Below are 20,207 nucleotides of genomic sequence, written 5' to 3'. Positions count from 1 at the left end.
AATATAATACAAATTATGTTTTTCTTTCAACCGAATCAGCATTAATTCATCAAAATTAATTGTGGCAAAAGATCTGAAACCAGAACCTAACAGAATAACAAGAAGCCAACAGACAGAACCACAAACAGGAGGCTAAAGCAGAGTTTTATTTTGGTTCACAACTGGTTTAATTAATCAGTTTCAAGGTGTATATTCATAAAGAGGTGGAAGAACAGGGGCAGAACCGACTCTGGTCCAGAATGCTTTTAATGTGAAGAAACAGCTTTAATTGACCTGGTTCTGTGAAAGTCAGAAGTCTGGAGTTAGTGTCAGGTGGTCCTGTATTTGCATGGAAACATGTTTCATTTTCAAGTCTGAGGTTTTTAAAGCTGAGGGACGGGCTCTACCAACAAGCTGCAGGTCCAGAACCAAACATTCTGCAGAGGAAACATGGTGTTCATGTTCAGTGTCAGAGGTGCAAAGTAAACCAATTCAGAGTGAGGTATTCAGTCAGCTGATCAGACCTGTGACCCCATGTGACCTCAGCTGCAGATTTAGATGCTTCTCTCTGGATCTGGAGGACAGAAAAGGTTCAGACAGTGATCACTTGGCTTCATGGACCCAAAACACAGCCTAAAAATTCAAGAGAATGGGTTTTTAACATTCAACATTTTTTTATCTGATTTTATTAGCAGCAAATTCTGGCCCAAATGTCTGATCAATGGGAGTTCATTTAAACAGGGTTATAAAAGCTAAACGTGTTAATATGAACATGGATCCTGCCATTTTACAGACAGTAAAGGAGCTGGAGAAGACACCGACACGGCCTGGGAACAAAGACCGTCTCTGAGCTGAAGAGGCATCACTCCGACGCTGAATTCTGTCTCTCTATTAGGAGCTAAAAGTTTCAGCCCAGTTTCAGTAAAAGCAGCAGAAACTTCTGACCCAGCTGCTGCTGGCTGATGCCCTGGTACAGTCCATCCTGGGAGGAGTGATTTAAATAAACAGCGGAGAGAAAACAGCTACAGCGTGCAGGATTTTTGGTAACCAGCAGGTAGGGATGTTTCTGGAGGTGCTGTGCTCATCTCTTTCCCAGCCTGCTCACTGGGCCGGCCGGTGCTCCGTGAACCTCTTTAGGTGGAAACGCAGAACTCCTTTGGTCTTGAAGCTCTTGCCACAGCTGCAGGCATGTGGGCGCTCACCGGTGTGGTCCAGCTGGTGTATGCGCAGCAGGGAGCTGGTGAAGAAGAACTCGCCACAGGTGACGCAGTAGTGGTTCTTCTCACCTGTGTGTATGGCCCTCTGGTGGGTCAGCAGCGAGCCTGATGTGATAAAGGTCCGACCGCAGTCTCTGCAACTAAAGGGCCGCTCGCCGGTGTGGATCCTCTCATGTGCTCTCCATGAGTTGTGGTAGGAGAAGGCCTTATCGCAGTACGAACACTGGTAGTGCTTCTCCTTGGTGTGGCTGAGCCGGTGCATCTTCAGGTAGTGTGCGATGGTGAAGCTCTTTCCACAGTCGTCGCAGCTGAACGGCTTCTCACCCAGGTGGAACAGCTTGATGTGGGACTTTAGATGGGATGACTGGGTGAACCTCTTGCCGCAAGTGGTACAAAGGAAGGGCCGCTCGCCGGTGTGGGTGACCATGTGCGACTTGAGGTGAGGCGCCTGTGTGAACCTCTTGCCGCACTCTGAGCACTTGTAGGGCTTGAGGCCTGTGTGGGTGCGATCATGGAGCTTTAGGCCCTGCAGGCTGGAGAAACATTTGCTGCATTCAGAGCAGCGGTACTCCTTTAGGTCTTCATGGATGCGCTGGTGGCTGCGCAGGCCTCCATGCAGCTTGAAGCCTTTTCCGCAGGTGGGACAGGTGTGTGGCTTCCTATTAGAGTGGGTTGCTTGGTGGACCTTCAGGCTCTGAGGGTTGCTAAAGGTCTTGCAGCACTTAAGGCAAGGCAGTCGCTTGGAGTTTTTGTGTGACTTGCGATGGAAGTTGAAGCCCTGGTAAGACACAAACATTTTGTCGCAGACCTTGCAGTGGTAGGACCTCTCCCCCTTGTGGACGTCCAAGTGCTCATCAAGCTGGTTCTGCTCATTGAAGCCGTCCCCACAAAACCAGCACTTAAAGGGTTTGGTCCCTGAGTGGGTGCGGTGGTGTGTCTTCCAGTCTCTCTTCAGGGCAAAGGTCCGGTCACAGTAGGAGCAGTGGTACGGCTCACTGCGGCCATGGACCTGCTGGTGCAGAACCAGACTCATCAGGGTCGGGTAGGTCTTTCCACACTGCCAGCACTCATTGGGCTTCTGTCCTCGATGAGTCCACAGGTGGGCCTCCAGGTGGGACTGCTTATAGAACCCTCTCTCACACACGGGGCAGTACTCCATCTTCCTGCCACTGTTGGTGGTATGTTGCAGCCCTGGCTGACAGAGCTGAGGATGATCATCTGTGGAGGAACAGAGGTCAGAGGTGATGTTATCGGACCAACACATAAAAGAACCCAAGCAGAAACAATCGAACCTGATTCTGAAATTGTTCAGATGTTGCTTGGTTCCTTTAAAGGTCAAATTAAATCAGCCTTATTTTAACTTTTATTCTTGCTTACATTTGATACTTTTATTATAAGAAAAGGATGAAATACCAAAGAACCCACAGAACCCAGCAGGTCACAGGAAGTAGAGAGATTAAAGAAAGTTGCAGTTCATCTATTTGGAACAGACGAACTGATCCCGTTCCGCACCGACTTGGTTCTAAACAAGAACCTCACCCAGAGAGAGGAAGTCCCGCCCCTCCAGCCACGCCCTGCAGTCAGTGAGTTTGATGGACAGCTTCTTTAGAAGTGGAAATGACTGGATCTCCACATCGTCGCCTGGTTCTGGTTTGATCTGTATGCTGCAGAGTCCATCAGCTGCATCCTGAAACCACACCACATAAAAATAAACCCTTCATCAGAACAGAAATAAACTAATAAATGTGGTTTATTGGACCTCTGTTTAATGACTTGAGTTATGTAGTCTTGCAGAACCTTGACTGCAGCAGGGTGAAGTTAGCCGAACCCTTCCTGCTAGTTCTGGCTATCTCAGGCGTGTCGTCTCCCATTCAGTGGTCTGTTATTCTGAGTTAAGGAGAAAGAGCTGCGGTACACGAGCTGGAAAAAGCCATCACAGCTGAAGGAGAAGGTACAGACCCATCAACCCGTCCATCACCATGGAATATGTCAGGTCCCTTCCCAACAAAATGGAGGAATTAGCGGCGCTAACCCGGCATCAGCGGGCCTCCCGAGAGATCACCTTAATTATACTAACAGAGACAATTAGCGTGGACCGTTTTCATCTACTCCGGGCCAACAGAACCAAGGAGAGTAGCAAGAGGAAAGGTGAGGATGGTTCAACTCTGGGATGCAACTGTGGAAGAGACGCTCTGCAGTAGCAACACTGAGCTGCTAGCTGTTAGCATAAAGCTATATCAACTCCCATGGATTTAGCCACGGGTTAGGGGTCAGGGGTCAGGGGTTAGCGCGATAACGGTGCATGTTCCCCCCTCTGCCAACAAGGAAACAGCTTGTGATGCTATCCACACCGCCTCAAGCTAACTCCAAATACAGCATCCCAGGCCCCGTTACTGACATCTGGGGACTTTCCTCATGTCTCCCTGTCCTCCACTCTCCCCACCTTCACCCAGGAGGTTACCTGCAAGCCAACATCAAGGAGGCATACGGCTCATCACCTCTACCTCCCCTGGCCAGCTCAGATCATTACCTGGTTCATCTCCAGCCTGTGAGAGCCTGCTATGAAACGAACAGTGAAGAGATGGTCTGAGGAGACTGAAGAAGCTCCGAAGGACTGTTTCAGCTCCACTGTGGGAAGGGCTCTGTGCTCCTCGATCAGAAAACAAGGAGGAGCAGAGAGCTGTGCAGAAGGAACTAAGAAGAAAGATCAAGGACGGAAAAAAACATCTACAGGTAGAAGATGGAGGACCAGCAGAAACAGAAAAACATAAGTGGAGTCCGGAAGACCAGGAGAGTTAAACTGGGTGAATGATCTGAATCGGCACTTTCTCAGATTGGATGCCTCTGCCATAGTTGGCCTCTTCACAGGCGAGGACAACTCAGAGTACAGCCAGCAGACGCAGGACTTTGTGGACTGGTGTCAGTGGAACCAACTCATGATCCCTGCTGGGAAAACCAAGGAGCTGCCGGTTGGATTTCAGAACGTTGAGATTGTGGACTCCTATCAGTACCAGGGTGTTCACCAGAGCAATAAACTGGACTGGAGTCACAACACTGATGCTCTTTACAGGAAGGCTCAGACAGACTCTACCTGCTGAGGAGACGGAGGTTTTTGGAATACAGGGGGCGCTACTGAAGACTTATTTTGACTCTGTGGTGGCATCAGCCATCTTCTATGGTGTAGTTAGTTGGAGCAGCAGCAGTTAAGCTGACCAAGAAGGCCAGATCTGTCCTAGGATGCCTCCATAGACACAGTGAAGAAGACAGAAGGACTCTGGCAAAAAAAAAAACATCACCGTTGGAAGACGTCTCCCACCCCAAGCATAAAGCTGTTGCTGAACTGAGGAGCTCCATCAGTGACATGATGATTCACCCTATGAATCCATTTATGGGTTTTTTTTTTTTGCCATGTATGAACCTGGATGCTTTCATTTGCTTTTTTGCTTTGCCGCTGACACACCTGAATTTCCCTACTGTGGGACAATAAAAGATGTTTCTACTTCCGACATCATAGACCTTGCGTTTTGCACTCGAGAGTGTTGGAACAGAAAGGTGATTTCCCACTAAGTTGGGAGCATGAAATATGCCCAGAATGAGTTGATAAGCTAAATAACCAAAGTCTTTTTACTGGAACCTAAAGGCTGAGCCCAACTCCTGCAAAAAAGCTCCAGACCGTCATCCCCCCACCAAACTTTATACTTGACACAATGCAGTCTGACAAGTAGTGTTGTGCTGGCAAATGCCAAACCCAGACTGGTCCATTAGACTGTATGCCATCGGGTCAGAGAACACATCTCTACTGATCTAGAGTCCAGTGACAGGATGCTTTAATCCCCTGCATCCAACGTTTTGCATTGCACCTGGTGCTGTAAGGTTTGGATGTTGCTGCTCGTCCAAAGAAACATATTCCATCCTCTATATGCACTGTTCATGAATTAATTATGAGGGTTGGAGGTATGAAGCTATTGACTCTGCAGAACCATGTGCCTGAGGATCAACTGACCCCGCTTCCTGATGTTAAAGACCCCCCCATTTTTATTTTTCCTGCACCTTTTATTTCATTCATATCTATTACCACTCAAACACACAGGGGTTGGACAATGAAACTGAAACACCTGTCATTTTAGTGTGGGAGGTTTCATGTCTAAATTGGACCAGCCTGGTAGCCAGTCTTCATTGATTGCACATTGCACCAGTAAGAGCAGAGTGTGAAGGTTCAATTAGCAGGGTAAGAGCACAGTTTTACTCAAAATATTGAAATGCACACAACATTATGGGTGACATACCAGAGTTCAAAAGAGGACAAATTGTTGGTGCACGTCTTGCTGGCGCATCTGTTACCAAGACAGTAAATCTTTGTGATGTATCAAGAGCCACGGTATCCAGGGTAATGTCAGCATACCACCAAGAAGGACGAACCACATCCAACAGGATTAACTGTGGACGCAAGAGGAAGCTGTCTGAAAGGGATGTTCTGGTGCTAACCTGGATTGTATCCAAAAAACATAAAACCACGGCTGCCCAAATCACGGCAGAATTAAATGTGCACCTCAACTCTCCTGTTTCCACCAGAACTGTCCGTCAGGAGCTCCACAGGGTCAATATACACGGCCGGGCTACTATAGCCAAACCTTTGGTCACTCATGCCAATGCCAAACGTTGGTTTCAATGGTGCAAGGAGCGCAAATCTTGGACTGTGGACAATGTGAAACATGTATTGTTCTCTGATGAGTCCACCTTTACTGTTTTCCCCACATCCAGGAGAGTTACGGTGTGGAGAAGCCCCAAAGAAGCGTACCACCCAGACTGTTGCATGCCCAGAGTGAAGCATGGGGGTGGATCAGTGATGGTTTGGGCTGCCATATCATGGCATTCCCTTGGCCCAATACTTGTGCTAGATGGACGCGTCACTGCCAAGGACTACTGAACCATTCTTGAGGACCATGTGCATCCAATGGTTTAAACATTGTATCCTGAAGGCGGTGCCGTGTATCAGGATGACAATGCACCAATACACACAGCAAGACTGGTGAAAGATTGGTTTGATGAACATGAAAGTGAAGTTGAACATCTCCCATGGCCTGCACAGTCACCAGATCTAAATATTATTGAGCCACTTTGGGGTGTTTTGGATGAGCAAGTCAGGAAACGTTTTCCTCCACCAGTATCACATAGTGACCTGGCCACTATCCTGCAAGAAGAATGACTTAAAATCCCTCTGACCACTGTGCAGGACTTGTATATGTCATTCCCAAGATGAATTGACGCTGTATTGGCCGCAAAAGGAGGCCCTACACCATACTAATAAATTATTGTGGTCTAAAACCAGGTGTTTCAGTTTCATTGTCCAACACCTGTATTTATTAAGCAGTAATATATTTTCCCCTCGGTTAATCGGTCTGCCAGAGACCGGTCTTGTTAAGGTTAGGATTGACCATCTGTCACTAAAAGTATACATTTCTGCTGTTAAAATCTGAAGCCATACAGAGACAATAATGTAAAAAAAAGGAGGGGTAAAAATAAACAATGATATATTAGAGGGGAAAATATATCACTGCTTAAGAAATAAAGGAACAGTAAAATAATTTGAAGTTTGCATGTTCTCCCCGTGAATGCGTGGGTTCTCACCAGGTACTCCAGCTTCCTCCCACAATCCAAAAACATGCCTGTTAGGTAACTGGTCTCTCTAAATTGCCCTTAGGTGTATGAATGAGTGTGTACTTGGTTGTTTGTTGCCCTGCGATGGACTGGCGATCTGTCCAGGGTGTACCCCGCCTCTCACCCATAGACTGCTGGAGATAGGCACCAGCTTCTCCGCGACCCACTATGGAAGAACCGGCATAGACGATGAATGAATGAAACTGATCAATTATTGAATCTTCTATTTTGTTGCATTTAATGGCACATTTATTTTTAGCTACTTTTTGGCCCAGTCATTATTTTATTGAATCATTTATTTATTTCTGTACTTATTCTTAATTATAGCACTCACTATAATGACGCTAGTTATGTAGCTTGTCTCTACATGCTCATCCAGGAGGAGTGAATGCTGCAAGTCACTGACTGGATGCAATCTGCTGGGTTTCCTTAGATAGAAAAACTTTTTATCCAATTTGAATAAATAACTGCATCTGACTGAACTGTTCAATGATTACGATTAATTGGAATGTATGAACCTGACTTGAAGTCTGTATGATTGGACTGAATTGACTGCAAAATGTCTTAAGACGACATGTTGTCAATTGACGCTTTATAAATAAAACTGAATGTAATAATTTGTTCAGTGTTGTTTTTTAAAATTAAGACAAACCCTATTTAAAGCGTGGTTTTAAACAAGGAAGGTCCATAACACGCTGTCAACGCCTATATGAATTTTATTCCTCGTATTAATTGTATTTTAAGTTATTTGTTTGACTTTAAAGACAAGGTATAAGCTTCCCTTTGTTAGCTTGAACCGCTAACACCTGATACCAGCGCCAGAGATTTACACGTGACTCGTCACCATCTTGAGTCAGCAGTTCCTCGATGCCATTTTAGTAGTCCATTACCCCATGTGAGGGCTAGTTAATACATTAATGACCAACTTCCCAGAAAGGTTATTAGTTTCCAATCTAGAAAATTATTTTTCTCTAAAAATACTCGTACTCATTGCCTTCCACTTTATCCGGGACCGGGTCACAGGGGCAGCAGACTCAGCAGAGACGTCCCTCTCCCCAGACACCTCCTCCAGCTGCTCCGGAGGGAGCCCAAGGCGTTCCCAGGCCAGCCGAGAGACATAGTCCCTCTGCAGCGTGTCCTGGGCCGTCCCCTGGGCCTCCTCCCGGTGGGACGTGCCAGGAACACCTCCTGGGGGAGGGGTTCCATTCTTCCCTCACTCGTGAACAAGACCTCGAGATACTTAAACTCCTCCACTTGAGGCAGGAACTCCCCTCCAACCTGAAGAGGACAAGCCACCATTTTCCAGTCGAGAACCATGGCCTCGGACTTGGAGGAGCTGATCTTCATCCCAGCCGCTTCACACTCGGCTGCGAACCGCCCCAGCGCATGCTGTAGGTCTTGGCTAGAGGGTCCCAGCAGGACCACGTCATCTGCAAAAAGAAGAGATGAAATCCGCTGGTCCCCAAACCAGACCCCCTCCGGCCCTTGGCTGCGTCTAGAAATCCTGTCCATAAAAGTTATGAACAGGACCGGTGACAAAGGGCAGCCCTGCTGGAGTCCAACATGCACCGGGAACAGGTCCGACTTAGTGCCGGCAATGCGGACCAAACTCCTGCTCCGCTCGTACAGAGACCGGATGGCCCCTAATAAAGGGCCCCCGATTCCATACCCCCCGGAGGACACAACAAGGGACACCGTTGAATGCCTGTTCCAGGACCCCAAAACACACGTGGACCGGTTGGGCTAACTCCAATTAACCTTCAAGGACCCTGTAGAGGGTGTAAAACTGGCCCAGTGTTTCACGGCCGGGACAAAAACCACAACAGTATAGGCCTTCCTGGGGAGGCTGAGGAGTGTGATCCCCCTGACCTTCGAAGGGGGACCACAACCACTAGCCCAGGGGTACTGTCCCTGACCACCATGCAATTTTACAGAGGCATGTCACCTACAACAGCCCCACAGCATTCAGCAATTTGAGATACTAGGGGTGGATCTCATCCACCCCCAAAAGCCTTGCCACCATGGAGCTTTCTGAACGCCTCAGTGACTTCAGCCTGGGTCAAACTCTGAGGCCCCAGCCTCTGTTTCCACCCCGGAAGGCGTGACAGCAGGATCGAGGAGATCCTTAGAGTTCTGGCTCCACCGTCCGATAATGTCCCCCCGCTGCTTTCCCCTCATGAGACACTAGATAGTTTTCCAGGATCACCTCAAGGTGAACCAATAGTCCTTCTCCATAGCCTCACCGAACTCCTCCCAGGCCCAAGTTTTTCCCTCTGTTACTGTAGGGGCTGTGGCACGCTGGGCCTCATTGTACCAGCCTGCTGCCTCAGGAGTCCCACAAGCCAAACAGAACCGATAGGACTCAGCTTGACGGCATTCCTTGCTGCCGGTGTCCACCACCAGGTCCGAGGATTGCAGCCATTGACAGGCACCGCAGACCTTATAGCTGTTGCTACGAACTCCTCCCAGGCCTGAGTTTCTGCCTTACACATAATGCATGCTTTGCATTAGTATGTATCAAAAATGATCATTTTCAATCAAATCAGCCCTTTAATCTCTATTACATCTCTTTCTCTGCAGGATAAATTATATTTTCAATAAAAATAAATTGCAAGAAAGGAATGAGAAGAATATATTATAAAAATGTTTATTATCAGGGAAGAATCAACAATGAAATTATCATTAATCAAACTAAAATGAGTAACAAACTAATAAGACATGAGATCTTACTACAAGGGTCAGAGAGTTAATAATACAGTTTTCTTTAGCTGACAAAGATCTAACATGATCAGATAGAAAGAGAAACAGAAGGAGGCCTGGAGGTCATAAAAAACCATCCTTATCATACGACAGGACAGACCCTCCTGGTGGGTCAGATGCTCCTAAATATCTTGGAACCAGCTTGGGATTCTTGCTCTAGTTTCCATCAGACCTTTCAACCAAAAAGGACTGGGAGGTCCATACAGGTTCCCTCTGCTCGGGTCGGTTACTGTGAGGCTGGAAGCATGTTTGCTAGTTCCTCTCTTGGAATTTAGGACCCAGTTAAGCAATCCAAAAATCTGACAGATCAAAGAATGTTGTAGAGAATAAAAACAACGGAACCGAATTTTCAACCAGTGGATCAAACTTGAGTGTTGACTCAAATGGGTTCAGCGTGTGTTCTGGTGGTCCGAGGTGCATCATGGTGTCTGTTCCTCCTCATTGTCTACATTAGATAAGCATTAGGAAAATTGATTCTATTCTATTCCTTGTTTGAGATCATTAATAACAGCAGATATGAATATTATGGTCTAGAACAGAGTCCAGGTCTGGAGGCTTTTAGCAGGAACTTAAATAGAATTACTTTTAACAAATTGTACTAAATGTTTCTATCAGTTTATTGTAGAACTTCACTTCAATCTCAGGACCAACAACTGAACCTGCTGGTTGCTTAATGAGTGGAAAACTGCAGATAGAAAATACCTTCTGATTCTGGCCAGGCTGACCGGAACCGGGCTGATAATGCTGGATCAATCAGCTGCCGGGTCGGTCTGACTAAAGCCAAGCTGATTAATCCACTGATCAGCAACTATTTAATCAATCCCCAATCAGAACCACATCAGATAAACATGATCACGTCTTGTTTATTTGATGGCGTCAGAACTGTCTCAGGACCTTCTCAACAAAACCTCTAAAGGATCCGTGGATCAAGAACCGGCTGCTGTTTGCAACAAATCCAGAACACGGTTCAGGTTCTGCCCAAACTGCCCCAGTTCTGATGGGGCACAGTGGACCCAGGACCACGTCAACCCCCACCAGACTCCAGTCACATTCTGGCTGTTTTAAGCTTCTGCCTCCAACACGCAGAGAAGAGCCGGGGACCCAGGTTCTGCGACTTGGTTCGTTTCAAGCCACCCTTCTGGCTCAGTTCGGTTTATATGAACAACCCGTGTGATGGGTGCCAAGGCTCGGTCGAGTAAATGTGGGCCCAGAACTAAACCAACCAAAGCTTCTTAACTCCTGTTTCCTGAATGGACTCTGGCTGAGCGGCTAGCCGTTTGCTCCACCACGCAAAGTTCTGACCGGCTCCGGTTCTGAGCTTCGTGCTAACTCCTTACCTGTGGAGCTGGTTCGGTCTGCATCGCTCCGGGTCTGTCGCAGTGTCTCTGTTCTGATGATCAACCAGAACCGAGTCCTGAGCTGAGTCCGGAGCAGTTCCGGGCCAAAGGTCATACACCCCCCTCCACCAGACTCCGTTCAGGTTTCAGCTGTTTTCCGGTTCGGCTGTACGCAGAAAGTAAAGGAGGCGCAGATGGGACAGAACCTGTTCTGACCTAATAGAACCATAACAGCTTTAGCTCCCTTCAAGTCTCCAGGGTTTGCTGGTGGATGTGGTTGGATCAGACAAGGTCTGTAAAGACCGCTGCGGTTCTGATCCACACAGCAGAACTGGTACGCCAAGCTGAGCACCAGATATAATTAAGCTAAGGCGACCTGACTCTCTTGACCCGAGCAGAAATTAATCAGTCCCTTTCTCAGAACAGAAATCCTCTGAAAGGTCCAAATAAGTCGGAGCGCGGTCCCTTTCAAACCACAAGAGGGCGATATAGGCTCTGCTGGTCAACCTGGCAGCACGGCTTCTTCTTCTTCTCTGGACACAGAGGAGGACAGCAGGTCATCTTCACTGTCTGAAGTTCTTCACATCTCAGAGGAGTCTGCAGCTCCTCTGGTCCTCCTGGCGAGGTTTACAGACAAGCTGGGAGATTAACTTTATAAATGATCTTTATTCACACGATACAGACACAAGCAGAACAGAACCAGGGTTCTAACACAAACCTTACTGGATGGGTTCTAACAGGATGAATCAGAATCAGAATCAGAAAAGCTTTATTGCCAAGTACGTTTTTGGACATACAAGGAATTTGTTTTGGCGTAGTCGGTGCAATACAATACAAATGAAACAGTATAAACATATCTACAATATAATATAAATATATGTGCACAGTTTTAAGTGAGTGAGAGTAAATATAGAGCAGTATAAGATGCAAGAGCAATACAACAGTGCAGGTGATCATTGTACAAGTAAAGCAGGAGTCCAAGCTGAGCGTTAATGTAACTCATAGATTTACAGGTTATTAGTGTCCTGTCAGTATAAAAAGGGGGGGGGGGGGAAGGGACAGTGTCAGGGTGGTTTCTGGGCTTTGTTAACCAGGCTGGTGGCAGATGGGAAAAAACTGTTCTTGTGGCGTGAGGTTTTGGTCCGGATGGACCGCAGCCTCCTGCCAGAGGGGAGAGTCTCAAAGAGTCTGTGACCGGGGTGGGAGGGATCAGCCAGAATCTTCCCTGCCCGCTTCAGGGTCCAAGCTTCGACCTTCCTACTGCTAACTAGTTTTAGGAACGCCAAAGGGCTTTAATATCAATTGTGGGTTTAATTTCCAGAACATAATGCAAAGGTTTGGATGTGGGAATATGGTCCGATTAGAGATCCAAAGAACAGTTCCAGAACACTCCCACCCAGAGTAGGAGGACGGTTCATCATCTCACTGTACAGCTGACCCAATTTAAAGTACAGCTGTTAAACTGGTTTCGAGGAGCAACAGGAAACATCCCAGTGTGGACATTTATTTCCTGGTACCGTTTCATTCACAGATGCAGTCAACACAGTGAGATTCTGGAGGAGCTGAACTGGGTGAAGCCCAGTATGTCATGATGAAAACATGTGGACTGGTTCTGACTCATGGGTTTATTTGGACTGTAAGGAAGTAAGGAACTCTACGAGATAGACCTGATCCTAACAGGACTAGAGTCCAATGGGCAGAACCCTGTGCTGACTGGAATCATAGGACCAGTCAGATCTTCCACATGAAGATGACTTTTGCTTGATCTCTGAAAACCTGCATGTGTTGAACCTGCTCTGTAGGTTCAGACACGGTTCTGGTCGCTGATGTCAAACAGGTGGAGCCTCCCAGACGTAGTTACCATGGCAACAGATTCCAGTTAAGAAGTGATCCTGGCTCTGAACAGGTCCTGGAGTTAGCTGCAAACTCCCTGCAGCTGGGACTGACTGGGAACCAGTCCAGAGAAACTGGAAGCTGTTATCTGCAGACAGAGAGGAATTTCATCAGATGATATCATCCTTCTACAGCTACAAGAAGGTATTCTATTGGCTATGTGGGTCACATGACCCAGGCTGCAGTCAGACTAGATCAGGGATGAGAGCAAGAGCACTTGTCTGCAGAGACCGTATCTAGATGGCAGGAACATGGCAGGAACATGGCAGGAACATGGCAGGAACATGGCAGGAACATGGCAGGAACATGGCAGGAACATGGCAGGAACATGGCAGGAACATGGCAGGATCTAGTGTTCTGTGGAGCTCCACCTTATTAAAACAGCAGTAATATCAGCAGACTTCACAGGTAATAATAGTCTAAAACATGCTCAGTCTGCTTTAAAATCACACGTCTGATGAAGATGTTCATTAATGAGGTCAGATCTACTGGTCTGAAGCCACCAAGTTTTCAAACTGGACTTCTAGACAGGAAGAGCAGCAGCATCTTTCTGGGTTTTTAGCAACATGCCAGAGTTCTGTGTGTCTTTAATTTCACGGACCAGCTTCTGGACTTCTTCACTAAAATCGTTTTGGTTTAAAATGTCCAGTTTTAACTCTTTCCTGGCTGAATGCAGATCAGCGATTTCTTCTGTAATCAGGACTTGGCTGATTTGGTGACCTTTGACCTGTTGTTGGGACAGAGTTTAACATGTCCCTGCAGAGCGCAACATAGGAGTATGTCATCTCCACCAAGAAGCCCAAATCATCACGATTGTTCAAAAGTCACATTTAAGATCAACTGTTTTTGTTTCACTTTCATTCGGGTAGAAAATAACTAAACCTACTGGTACATCTGCACAAGCAGATGGAGCCTGGTTACTCCAGATGTTTCTAAACCTACTGGTACATCAGCACAAGCAGATGGAGCCTGGTTACTCCAGATGTTTCTAAACCTACTGGTACCTCTGCACAAGCAGATGGAGCCTGGTTACTCCAGATGTTTCTAAACCTACTGGTACATCTGCACAAGCAGATGGAGCCTGGTTACTCCAGATGTTTCTAAACCTACTGGTACATCTGCACAAGCAGATGGAGCCTGGTTACTCCAGATGTTTCTAAACCTACTGGTACATCAGCACAAGCAGATGGAGCCTGGTTACTCCAGATGTTTCTAAACCTACTGGTACATCTGCACAAGCAGATGGAGCCTGGTTACTCCAGATGTTTCTAAACCTACTGGTACATCTGCACAAGCAGATGGAGCCTGGTTACTCCAGATGTTTCTAAACCTACTGGTACATCAGCACAAGCAGATGGAGCCTGGTTACTCCAGATGTTTCTAAACCTACTGGTACATCTGCACAAGCAGATGGAGCCTGGTTACTCCAGATGTTTCTAAACCTACTGGTACATCTGCACAAGCAGATGGAGCCTGGTTACTCCAGATGTTTCTAAACCTACTGGTACATCAGCACAAGCAGATGGAGCCTGGTTACTCCAGATGTTTCTAAACCTACTGGTACATCTGCACAAGCAGATGGAGCCTGGTTACTCCAGATGTTTCTAAACCTACTGGTACATCTGCACAAGCAGATGGAGCCTGGTTACTCCAGATGTTTCTAAACCTACTGGTACATCTGCACAAGCAGATGGAGCCTGGTTACTCCAGATGTTTCTAAACCTACTGGTACATCTGCACAAGCAGATGGAGCCTGGTTACTCCAGATGTTTCTAAACCTACTGGTACATCTGCACAAGCAGATGGAGCCTGGTTACTCCAGATGTTTCTAAACCTACTGGTACATCTGCACAAGCAGATGGAGCCTGGTTACTCCAGATGTTTCTAAACCTACTGGTACATCTGCACAAGCAGATGGAGCCTGGTTACTCCAGATGTTTCTAAACCTACTGGTACATCTGCACAAGCAGATGGAGCCTGGTTACTCCAGATGTTTCTAAACCTACTGGTACATCTGCACAAGCAGATGGAGCCTGGTTACTCCAGATGTTTCTAAACCTACTGGTACATCAGCACAAGCAGATGGAGCCTGGTTACTCCAGATGTTTCTAAACCTACTGGTACATCTGCACAAGCAGATGGAGCCTGGTTACTCCAGATGTTTCTAAACCTACTGGTACATCTGCACAAGCAGATGGAGCCTGGTTACTCCAGATGTTTCTAAACCTACTGGTACATCTGCACAAGCAGATGGAGCCTGGTTACTCCAGATGTTTCTAAACCTACTGGTACATCTGCACAAGCAGATGGAGCCTGGTTACTCCAGATGTTTCTAAACCTACTGGTACATCTGCACAAGCAGATGGAGCCTGGTTACTCCAGATGTTTCTAAACCTACTGGTACATCTGCACAAGCAGATGGAGCCTGGTTACTCCAGATGTTTCTAAACCTACTGGTACATCTGCACAAGCAGATGGAGCCTGGTTACTCCAGATGTTTCTAAACCTACTGGTACATCTGCACAAGCAGATGGAGCCTGGTTACTCCAGATGTTTCTAAACCTACTGGTACATCTGCACAAGCAGATGGAGCCTGGTTACTCCAGATGTTTCTAAACCTACTGGTACATCTGCACAAGCAGATGGAGCCTGGTTACTCCAGATGTTTCTAAACCTACTGGTACATCTGCACAAGCAGATGGATCCTGGTTACTCCAGATGTTTCATCTCGAGTAACATCCGGAGTAACAGGGATACTAGTTCTCTCAGGAAACTTAGCCCAATGAGTTCTGGTAGCTCAATCTCTAGGAGTATGTTCTGGTTCTAAGACCTGTTCCTGTTGGTTCTGTGTTCTGCAGGAAGAAGTCTCCTGCCAGACTGCGGCTCCTCTGATTGGTCCAGCTGATGGCTTATGTGTTAAAATGTTTTTCTTCATCCAATAAGACTTAAAGCCACATGTGATCCCTGATTGGACCCAGGTGGGTCAGGATAGGGTTTGGATGTTAAGTGAAGGAGACATCCTTCAACATGTTGCACTAATTTCATGGTAACATTTCCTCAACATATTCATTTAATCCATCATCTTCATGACGGACGGATATCTGCAGATTTATTGACAAAGAGACCAAAGGTTTCTCTGACATTTCAACATGTTATATTACTGATGAGAATAATTTGAGTTTTGTTCTCTTTATCGTTTTCTACAATGGTTTTATATCAGATATTAATGTGATCAGACTTCTTCACACCACAGGGGGCGCTGTAGGCTCTGCATTGTTTACCTGTGTAGTGGTCTGTATAAACAGGGGCAGAACATTATAACCATCAGTACCACAGAACCTAAACATGGAAACAGGACAGTTTATACTGAACACGTTTATACGTCAAAATATCACAAAGCAAATAAAATGATTTTCTTTCTCATTCTGAATCTTTTATTTGACTCTGAAAACTGACTGAATAGTTCAGGCCTGCATCAGTGGAACAGTTTTTAGGAATCCAATTCAACAGAACCAGGCGGTGGCGTCTGTGGTTTAAAACAAGAAGGTAACAAAGAGAAACCGTCTTGTCCTGAAGATGTAAATGAAGTCAAAGCTTCTTCCCTTCTGGTAGCAGGAGCACCTCCTGCCAGCAGGGGGAGCTGTAGCAATAATCACACATTTATAATAGAAGAATATTTTTATTTACTTCATCAATTAGATGAATGTAGAGTGTAGCTGATGAGCTGTATAGAAAGTGTTTGTTAATTATTAACAGTTTTTATCCAGTCTTTATTAAACTGGAAACCTGTTACTGGGTACGTTGGAGCTCTGCTGGGTCCGGAGGCAGTCGGACCCAGCAGAGCTGCTTCTGCCTCCTGTGGAGCTCACCTAGATACAGCGTCTGCAGAGAGCCTCCTCAGAGCAGCCAGCGGGTCACATGACCCAGAACGGGATCAGATGAACGCTTCGGTCCGTCTTTGTCACAGCGCACCGCTCTGAAAACAAGCTGCCTGACGGTGGCGCTACAATTCGGCCTTTTGTTCACATCATCTCCCAGCAGGCCCCGCCCACACAGTGACATCACAGCACTCACCTGTGCTTGTCAGCAGAAGTAACCCCCTCTGCCAGGAATCCCGTCTGCAGGTGAAGACTCACCTGAGGAACAGAGTGGCATCGCATGGGTCAGGTGAGGATACAGCAACTGCAACCCTGGGAGCTGACCCACCTGGATCAGAACACGCTTCGGTCCGTTTATGTCACCGCCCCGCCTCTGTGAACAGACTGCTGGAGGTGGAGCTTCAGTCGGCCTTTCATTACATCATTTCCAGGTGGGTGACAGTCCCAGGTAACACCTTTGGGAGTCAGATTCTGTGAATAAACTGTTCAGATGAAAAAGGCCCGGCAGAGACCCGACCTTCTGAGGGACTAAAACAAACCTCTCACCATGCTTCCAACAGGTCCAAAGCATCATGATATTCTGCTGCAGCTGGAATAAGACACAAGGAGGCTCCTGCAGGACTGTTACCCAGGATCCATCAGTGATGAGAATCTCCGTGTGGTCGGTCCAGTCTGACACCGTAGGGCCCAAACCACACAGCTAACCAGGACCTGCAATAAAATGGCAAAAATAAAACCTGGTCACTCTAATATTCCCAACGCAAATGGAAAACTGATGTCCCTGCTGACCTGCATCCTATGGAGGTCAAGGTGACGATGGATCTTCTACACTGGCGTCAGATTTCATATTACAGTCTCTAACAGTACCCAGATATCCATGTTCTCACCACCTCAATGTTCTACACCATCAACACTGGTCTCTGATGGAGGGAGAGAACTTCCTATCCATCAGCATGTCTTTGGTGAAGGTAAGCTTCATCTCACCATCTGATCAAGTCCTCCATCACCACACACCAGACAATGAACGCATAGTCTGCAGATTTCAGGATGCAGCTGTTCTGCTGATTCCTGTTGGTGGGTAGAAGGTCCAGCAGGGTTGAGAGACTAGAGTCAAAAATCTAAAATCCAATCCAGTTTATTTAAATGAAAAAGTTTCATTCAGCAGTTTCAGCGTTAAAATGGCTGCCTGCACAGCTCGAATGTCTCATCCCAAGTGGACCGTTGTCAGATAAAAGTTCTTGAATCATTTGGTGAAGATGGTTTGTTTTTCTGCAGCTGATTTACATTCAACTTTCATTTGACCCACACCAGCTTTCTACTCCTGCTGCTCACCTGATTCCGCTAAACAACACGCAGGTGGAGGGGCCCGGTCCCGACTGGAGCTCGAAATGTTAGCATGTAGCATCCTGCGCGGGGTTCGGTCACTGTCTCCGGGAATCACCAGGAAAAAGTCAAAGATAAAGGTCTCTAAACATCCGTTCCAGACACGAACTGAACCCAGAGTGTCTGAGGTACGTAGATCCGTGACCCGAACCGCTTGCGACCGGTTGAATACCCGCAGCCGTCCTCGTAGTCAAATGGATCTGTGATGTCGCGAAAACGCGGCTTCTTCTTCTTCTTCTTCTTCTGTGTTGTTTTTTGGCAGTTGGCAAATAACTTGAAGATGTGCATTACCGCCACCAACTGGTATGGAGTGTGGTTCTTCATGGTTTTAAATCTTATTTACTATTACAACAATCAAATTTTATTTATTAATTTAGTGCTTTTGAAAAATCTAATTATAATTTGAATATGTTTGCTACCTAAACTTCTTTGCAAAGTATCTCTCAATATAAAATTTTCTTTAATACCTACAAATTCTCTCCTTAAAATTGTTCTTTCTTGTTCATATTTCTGACACTTCAATATTACATGTTCTATTGTTTCCTCCTCTCCACAATAATCTATTATAATACATGTAAACACGTCTATTATAATACAAGTAAACACGTCTATTATAATACATGTAAACACGTCTATTATAATACAAGTAAACACGTCTATTATAATACATGTAAACACGTCTATTATAATACAAGTAAACACGTCTATTATAATACATGTAAACACGTCTATTATAATACATGTAAACACGTCTATTATAATACATGTAAACAGGTCTATTATAATACATGTAAACACGTCTATTATAATACATGTAAACACGTCTATTATAATACAAGTAAACACGTCTATTATAATACAAGTAAACACGTCTATTATAATACATGTAAACACGTCTATTATAATACAAGTAAACACGTCTATTATAATACAAGTAAACACGTCTATTATAATACATGTAAACACGTCTATTATAATACAAGTAAACACGTCTATTATAATACATGTAAACACGTCTATTATAATACAAGTAAACACGTCTATTATAATACAAGTAAACACGTCTATTATAATACATGTAAACACGTCTATTATAATACATGTAAACAGGTCTATTATAATACATGTAAACACGTCTATTATAATACATGTAAACACGTCTATTATAATACAAGTAAACACGTCTATTATAATACAAGTAAACACGTCTATTATAATACATGTAAACACGTCTATTATAATACAAGTAAACACGTCTATTATAATACAAGTAAACACGTCTATTATAATACATGTAAACACGTCTATTATAATACATGTAAACACGTCTATTATAATACATGTAAACACGTCTATTATAATACAAGTAAACACGTCTATTATAATACAAGTAAACACGTCTATTATAATACATGTAAACACGTCCATTATAATACAAGTAAACACGTCTATTATAATACATGTAAACACGTCTATTATAATACATGTAAACACGTCTATTATAATACAAGTAAACACGTCTATTATAATACAAGTAAACACGTCTATTATAATACATGTAAACACGTCTATTATAATACATGTAAACACGTCTATTATAATACATGTAAACACGTCTATTATAATACATGTAAACACGTCTATTATAATACATGTAAACACGTCTATTATAATACATGTAAACACGTCTATTATAATACATGTAAACACGTCTATTATAATACATGTAAACACGTCTATTATAATACAAGTAAACACGTCTATTATAATACAAGTAAACACGTCTATTATAATACAAGTAAACACGTCTATTATAATACATGTAAACACGTCTATTATAATACATGTAAACACGTCTATTATAATACAAGTAAACACGTCTATTATAATACAAGTAAACACGTCTATTATAATACATGTAAACACGTCTATTATAATACAAGTAAACACGTCTATTATAATACAAGTAAACACGTCTATTATAATACATGTAAACACGTCTATTATAATACATGTAAACACGTCTATTATAATACAAGTAAACACGTCTATTATAATACATGTAAACACGTCTATTATAATACATGTAAACACGTCTATTA

The 20,207-nt window shown here is 44.9% G+C and overlaps 1 protein-coding gene and 1 long non-coding RNA gene across 8 annotated transcripts; both read right to left on the bottom strand.

Moving 5' to 3' along the window:
* Window positions 1-127: 127 nt before the first annotated feature.
* LOC124869308 (gastrula zinc finger protein XlCGF52.1-like) lies at window positions 128-11,641 on the bottom strand. 6 transcript variants are annotated; one of them, XM_047367102.1, is made up of 5 exons: window positions 10,952-11,638; window positions 2,736-2,883; window positions 1,266-2,414; window positions 504-553; window positions 128-416 (listed from the first exon to the last, which is right to left on the bottom strand). In XM_047367102.1, the coding sequence occupies exons 1-4, from the start codon at window positions 10,973-10,975 to the stop codon at window positions 534-536; spliced, it is 1,341 nt and encodes a 446-aa protein (XP_047223058.1). In that variant the 5' UTR covers window positions 10,976-11,638; the 3' UTR covers window positions 128-416; window positions 504-533. The 6 variants fall into 6 exon arrangements, 5 of the variants coding, with proteins under 5 accessions (XP_047223058.1, XP_047223057.1, XP_047223055.1 ...); XR_007038559.1 differs by having other exon boundaries at window positions 504-2,414; window positions 10,952-11,629; XM_047367101.1 differs by having other exon boundaries at window positions 128-553; window positions 10,952-11,637.
* A 427-nt stretch (window positions 11,642-12,068) lies between these two features.
* LOC124869352 lies at window positions 12,069-18,341 on the bottom strand. 2 transcript variants are annotated; one of them, XR_007038561.1, is made up of 4 exons: window positions 18,055-18,341; window positions 17,269-17,433; window positions 16,919-17,193; window positions 12,069-12,932 (listed from the first exon to the last, which is right to left on the bottom strand). It is a non-coding gene; the product is annotated as an uncharacterized LOC124869352 (long non-coding RNA). The 2 variants fall into 2 exon arrangements; XR_007038560.1 differs by having other exon boundaries at window positions 16,919-17,177.
* Window positions 18,342-20,207: the final 1,866 nt, after the last annotated feature.

This window comes from Girardinichthys multiradiatus, chromosome 6 (assembly GCF_021462225.1).
Source record: "Girardinichthys multiradiatus isolate DD_20200921_A chromosome 6, DD_fGirMul_XY1, whole genome shotgun sequence".
In the NCBI taxonomy this organism is placed as follows: domain Eukaryota; kingdom Metazoa; phylum Chordata; class Actinopteri; order Cyprinodontiformes; family Goodeidae; genus Girardinichthys; species Girardinichthys multiradiatus.
This window is presented reverse-complemented; position numbering and strand designations above follow the sequence as displayed.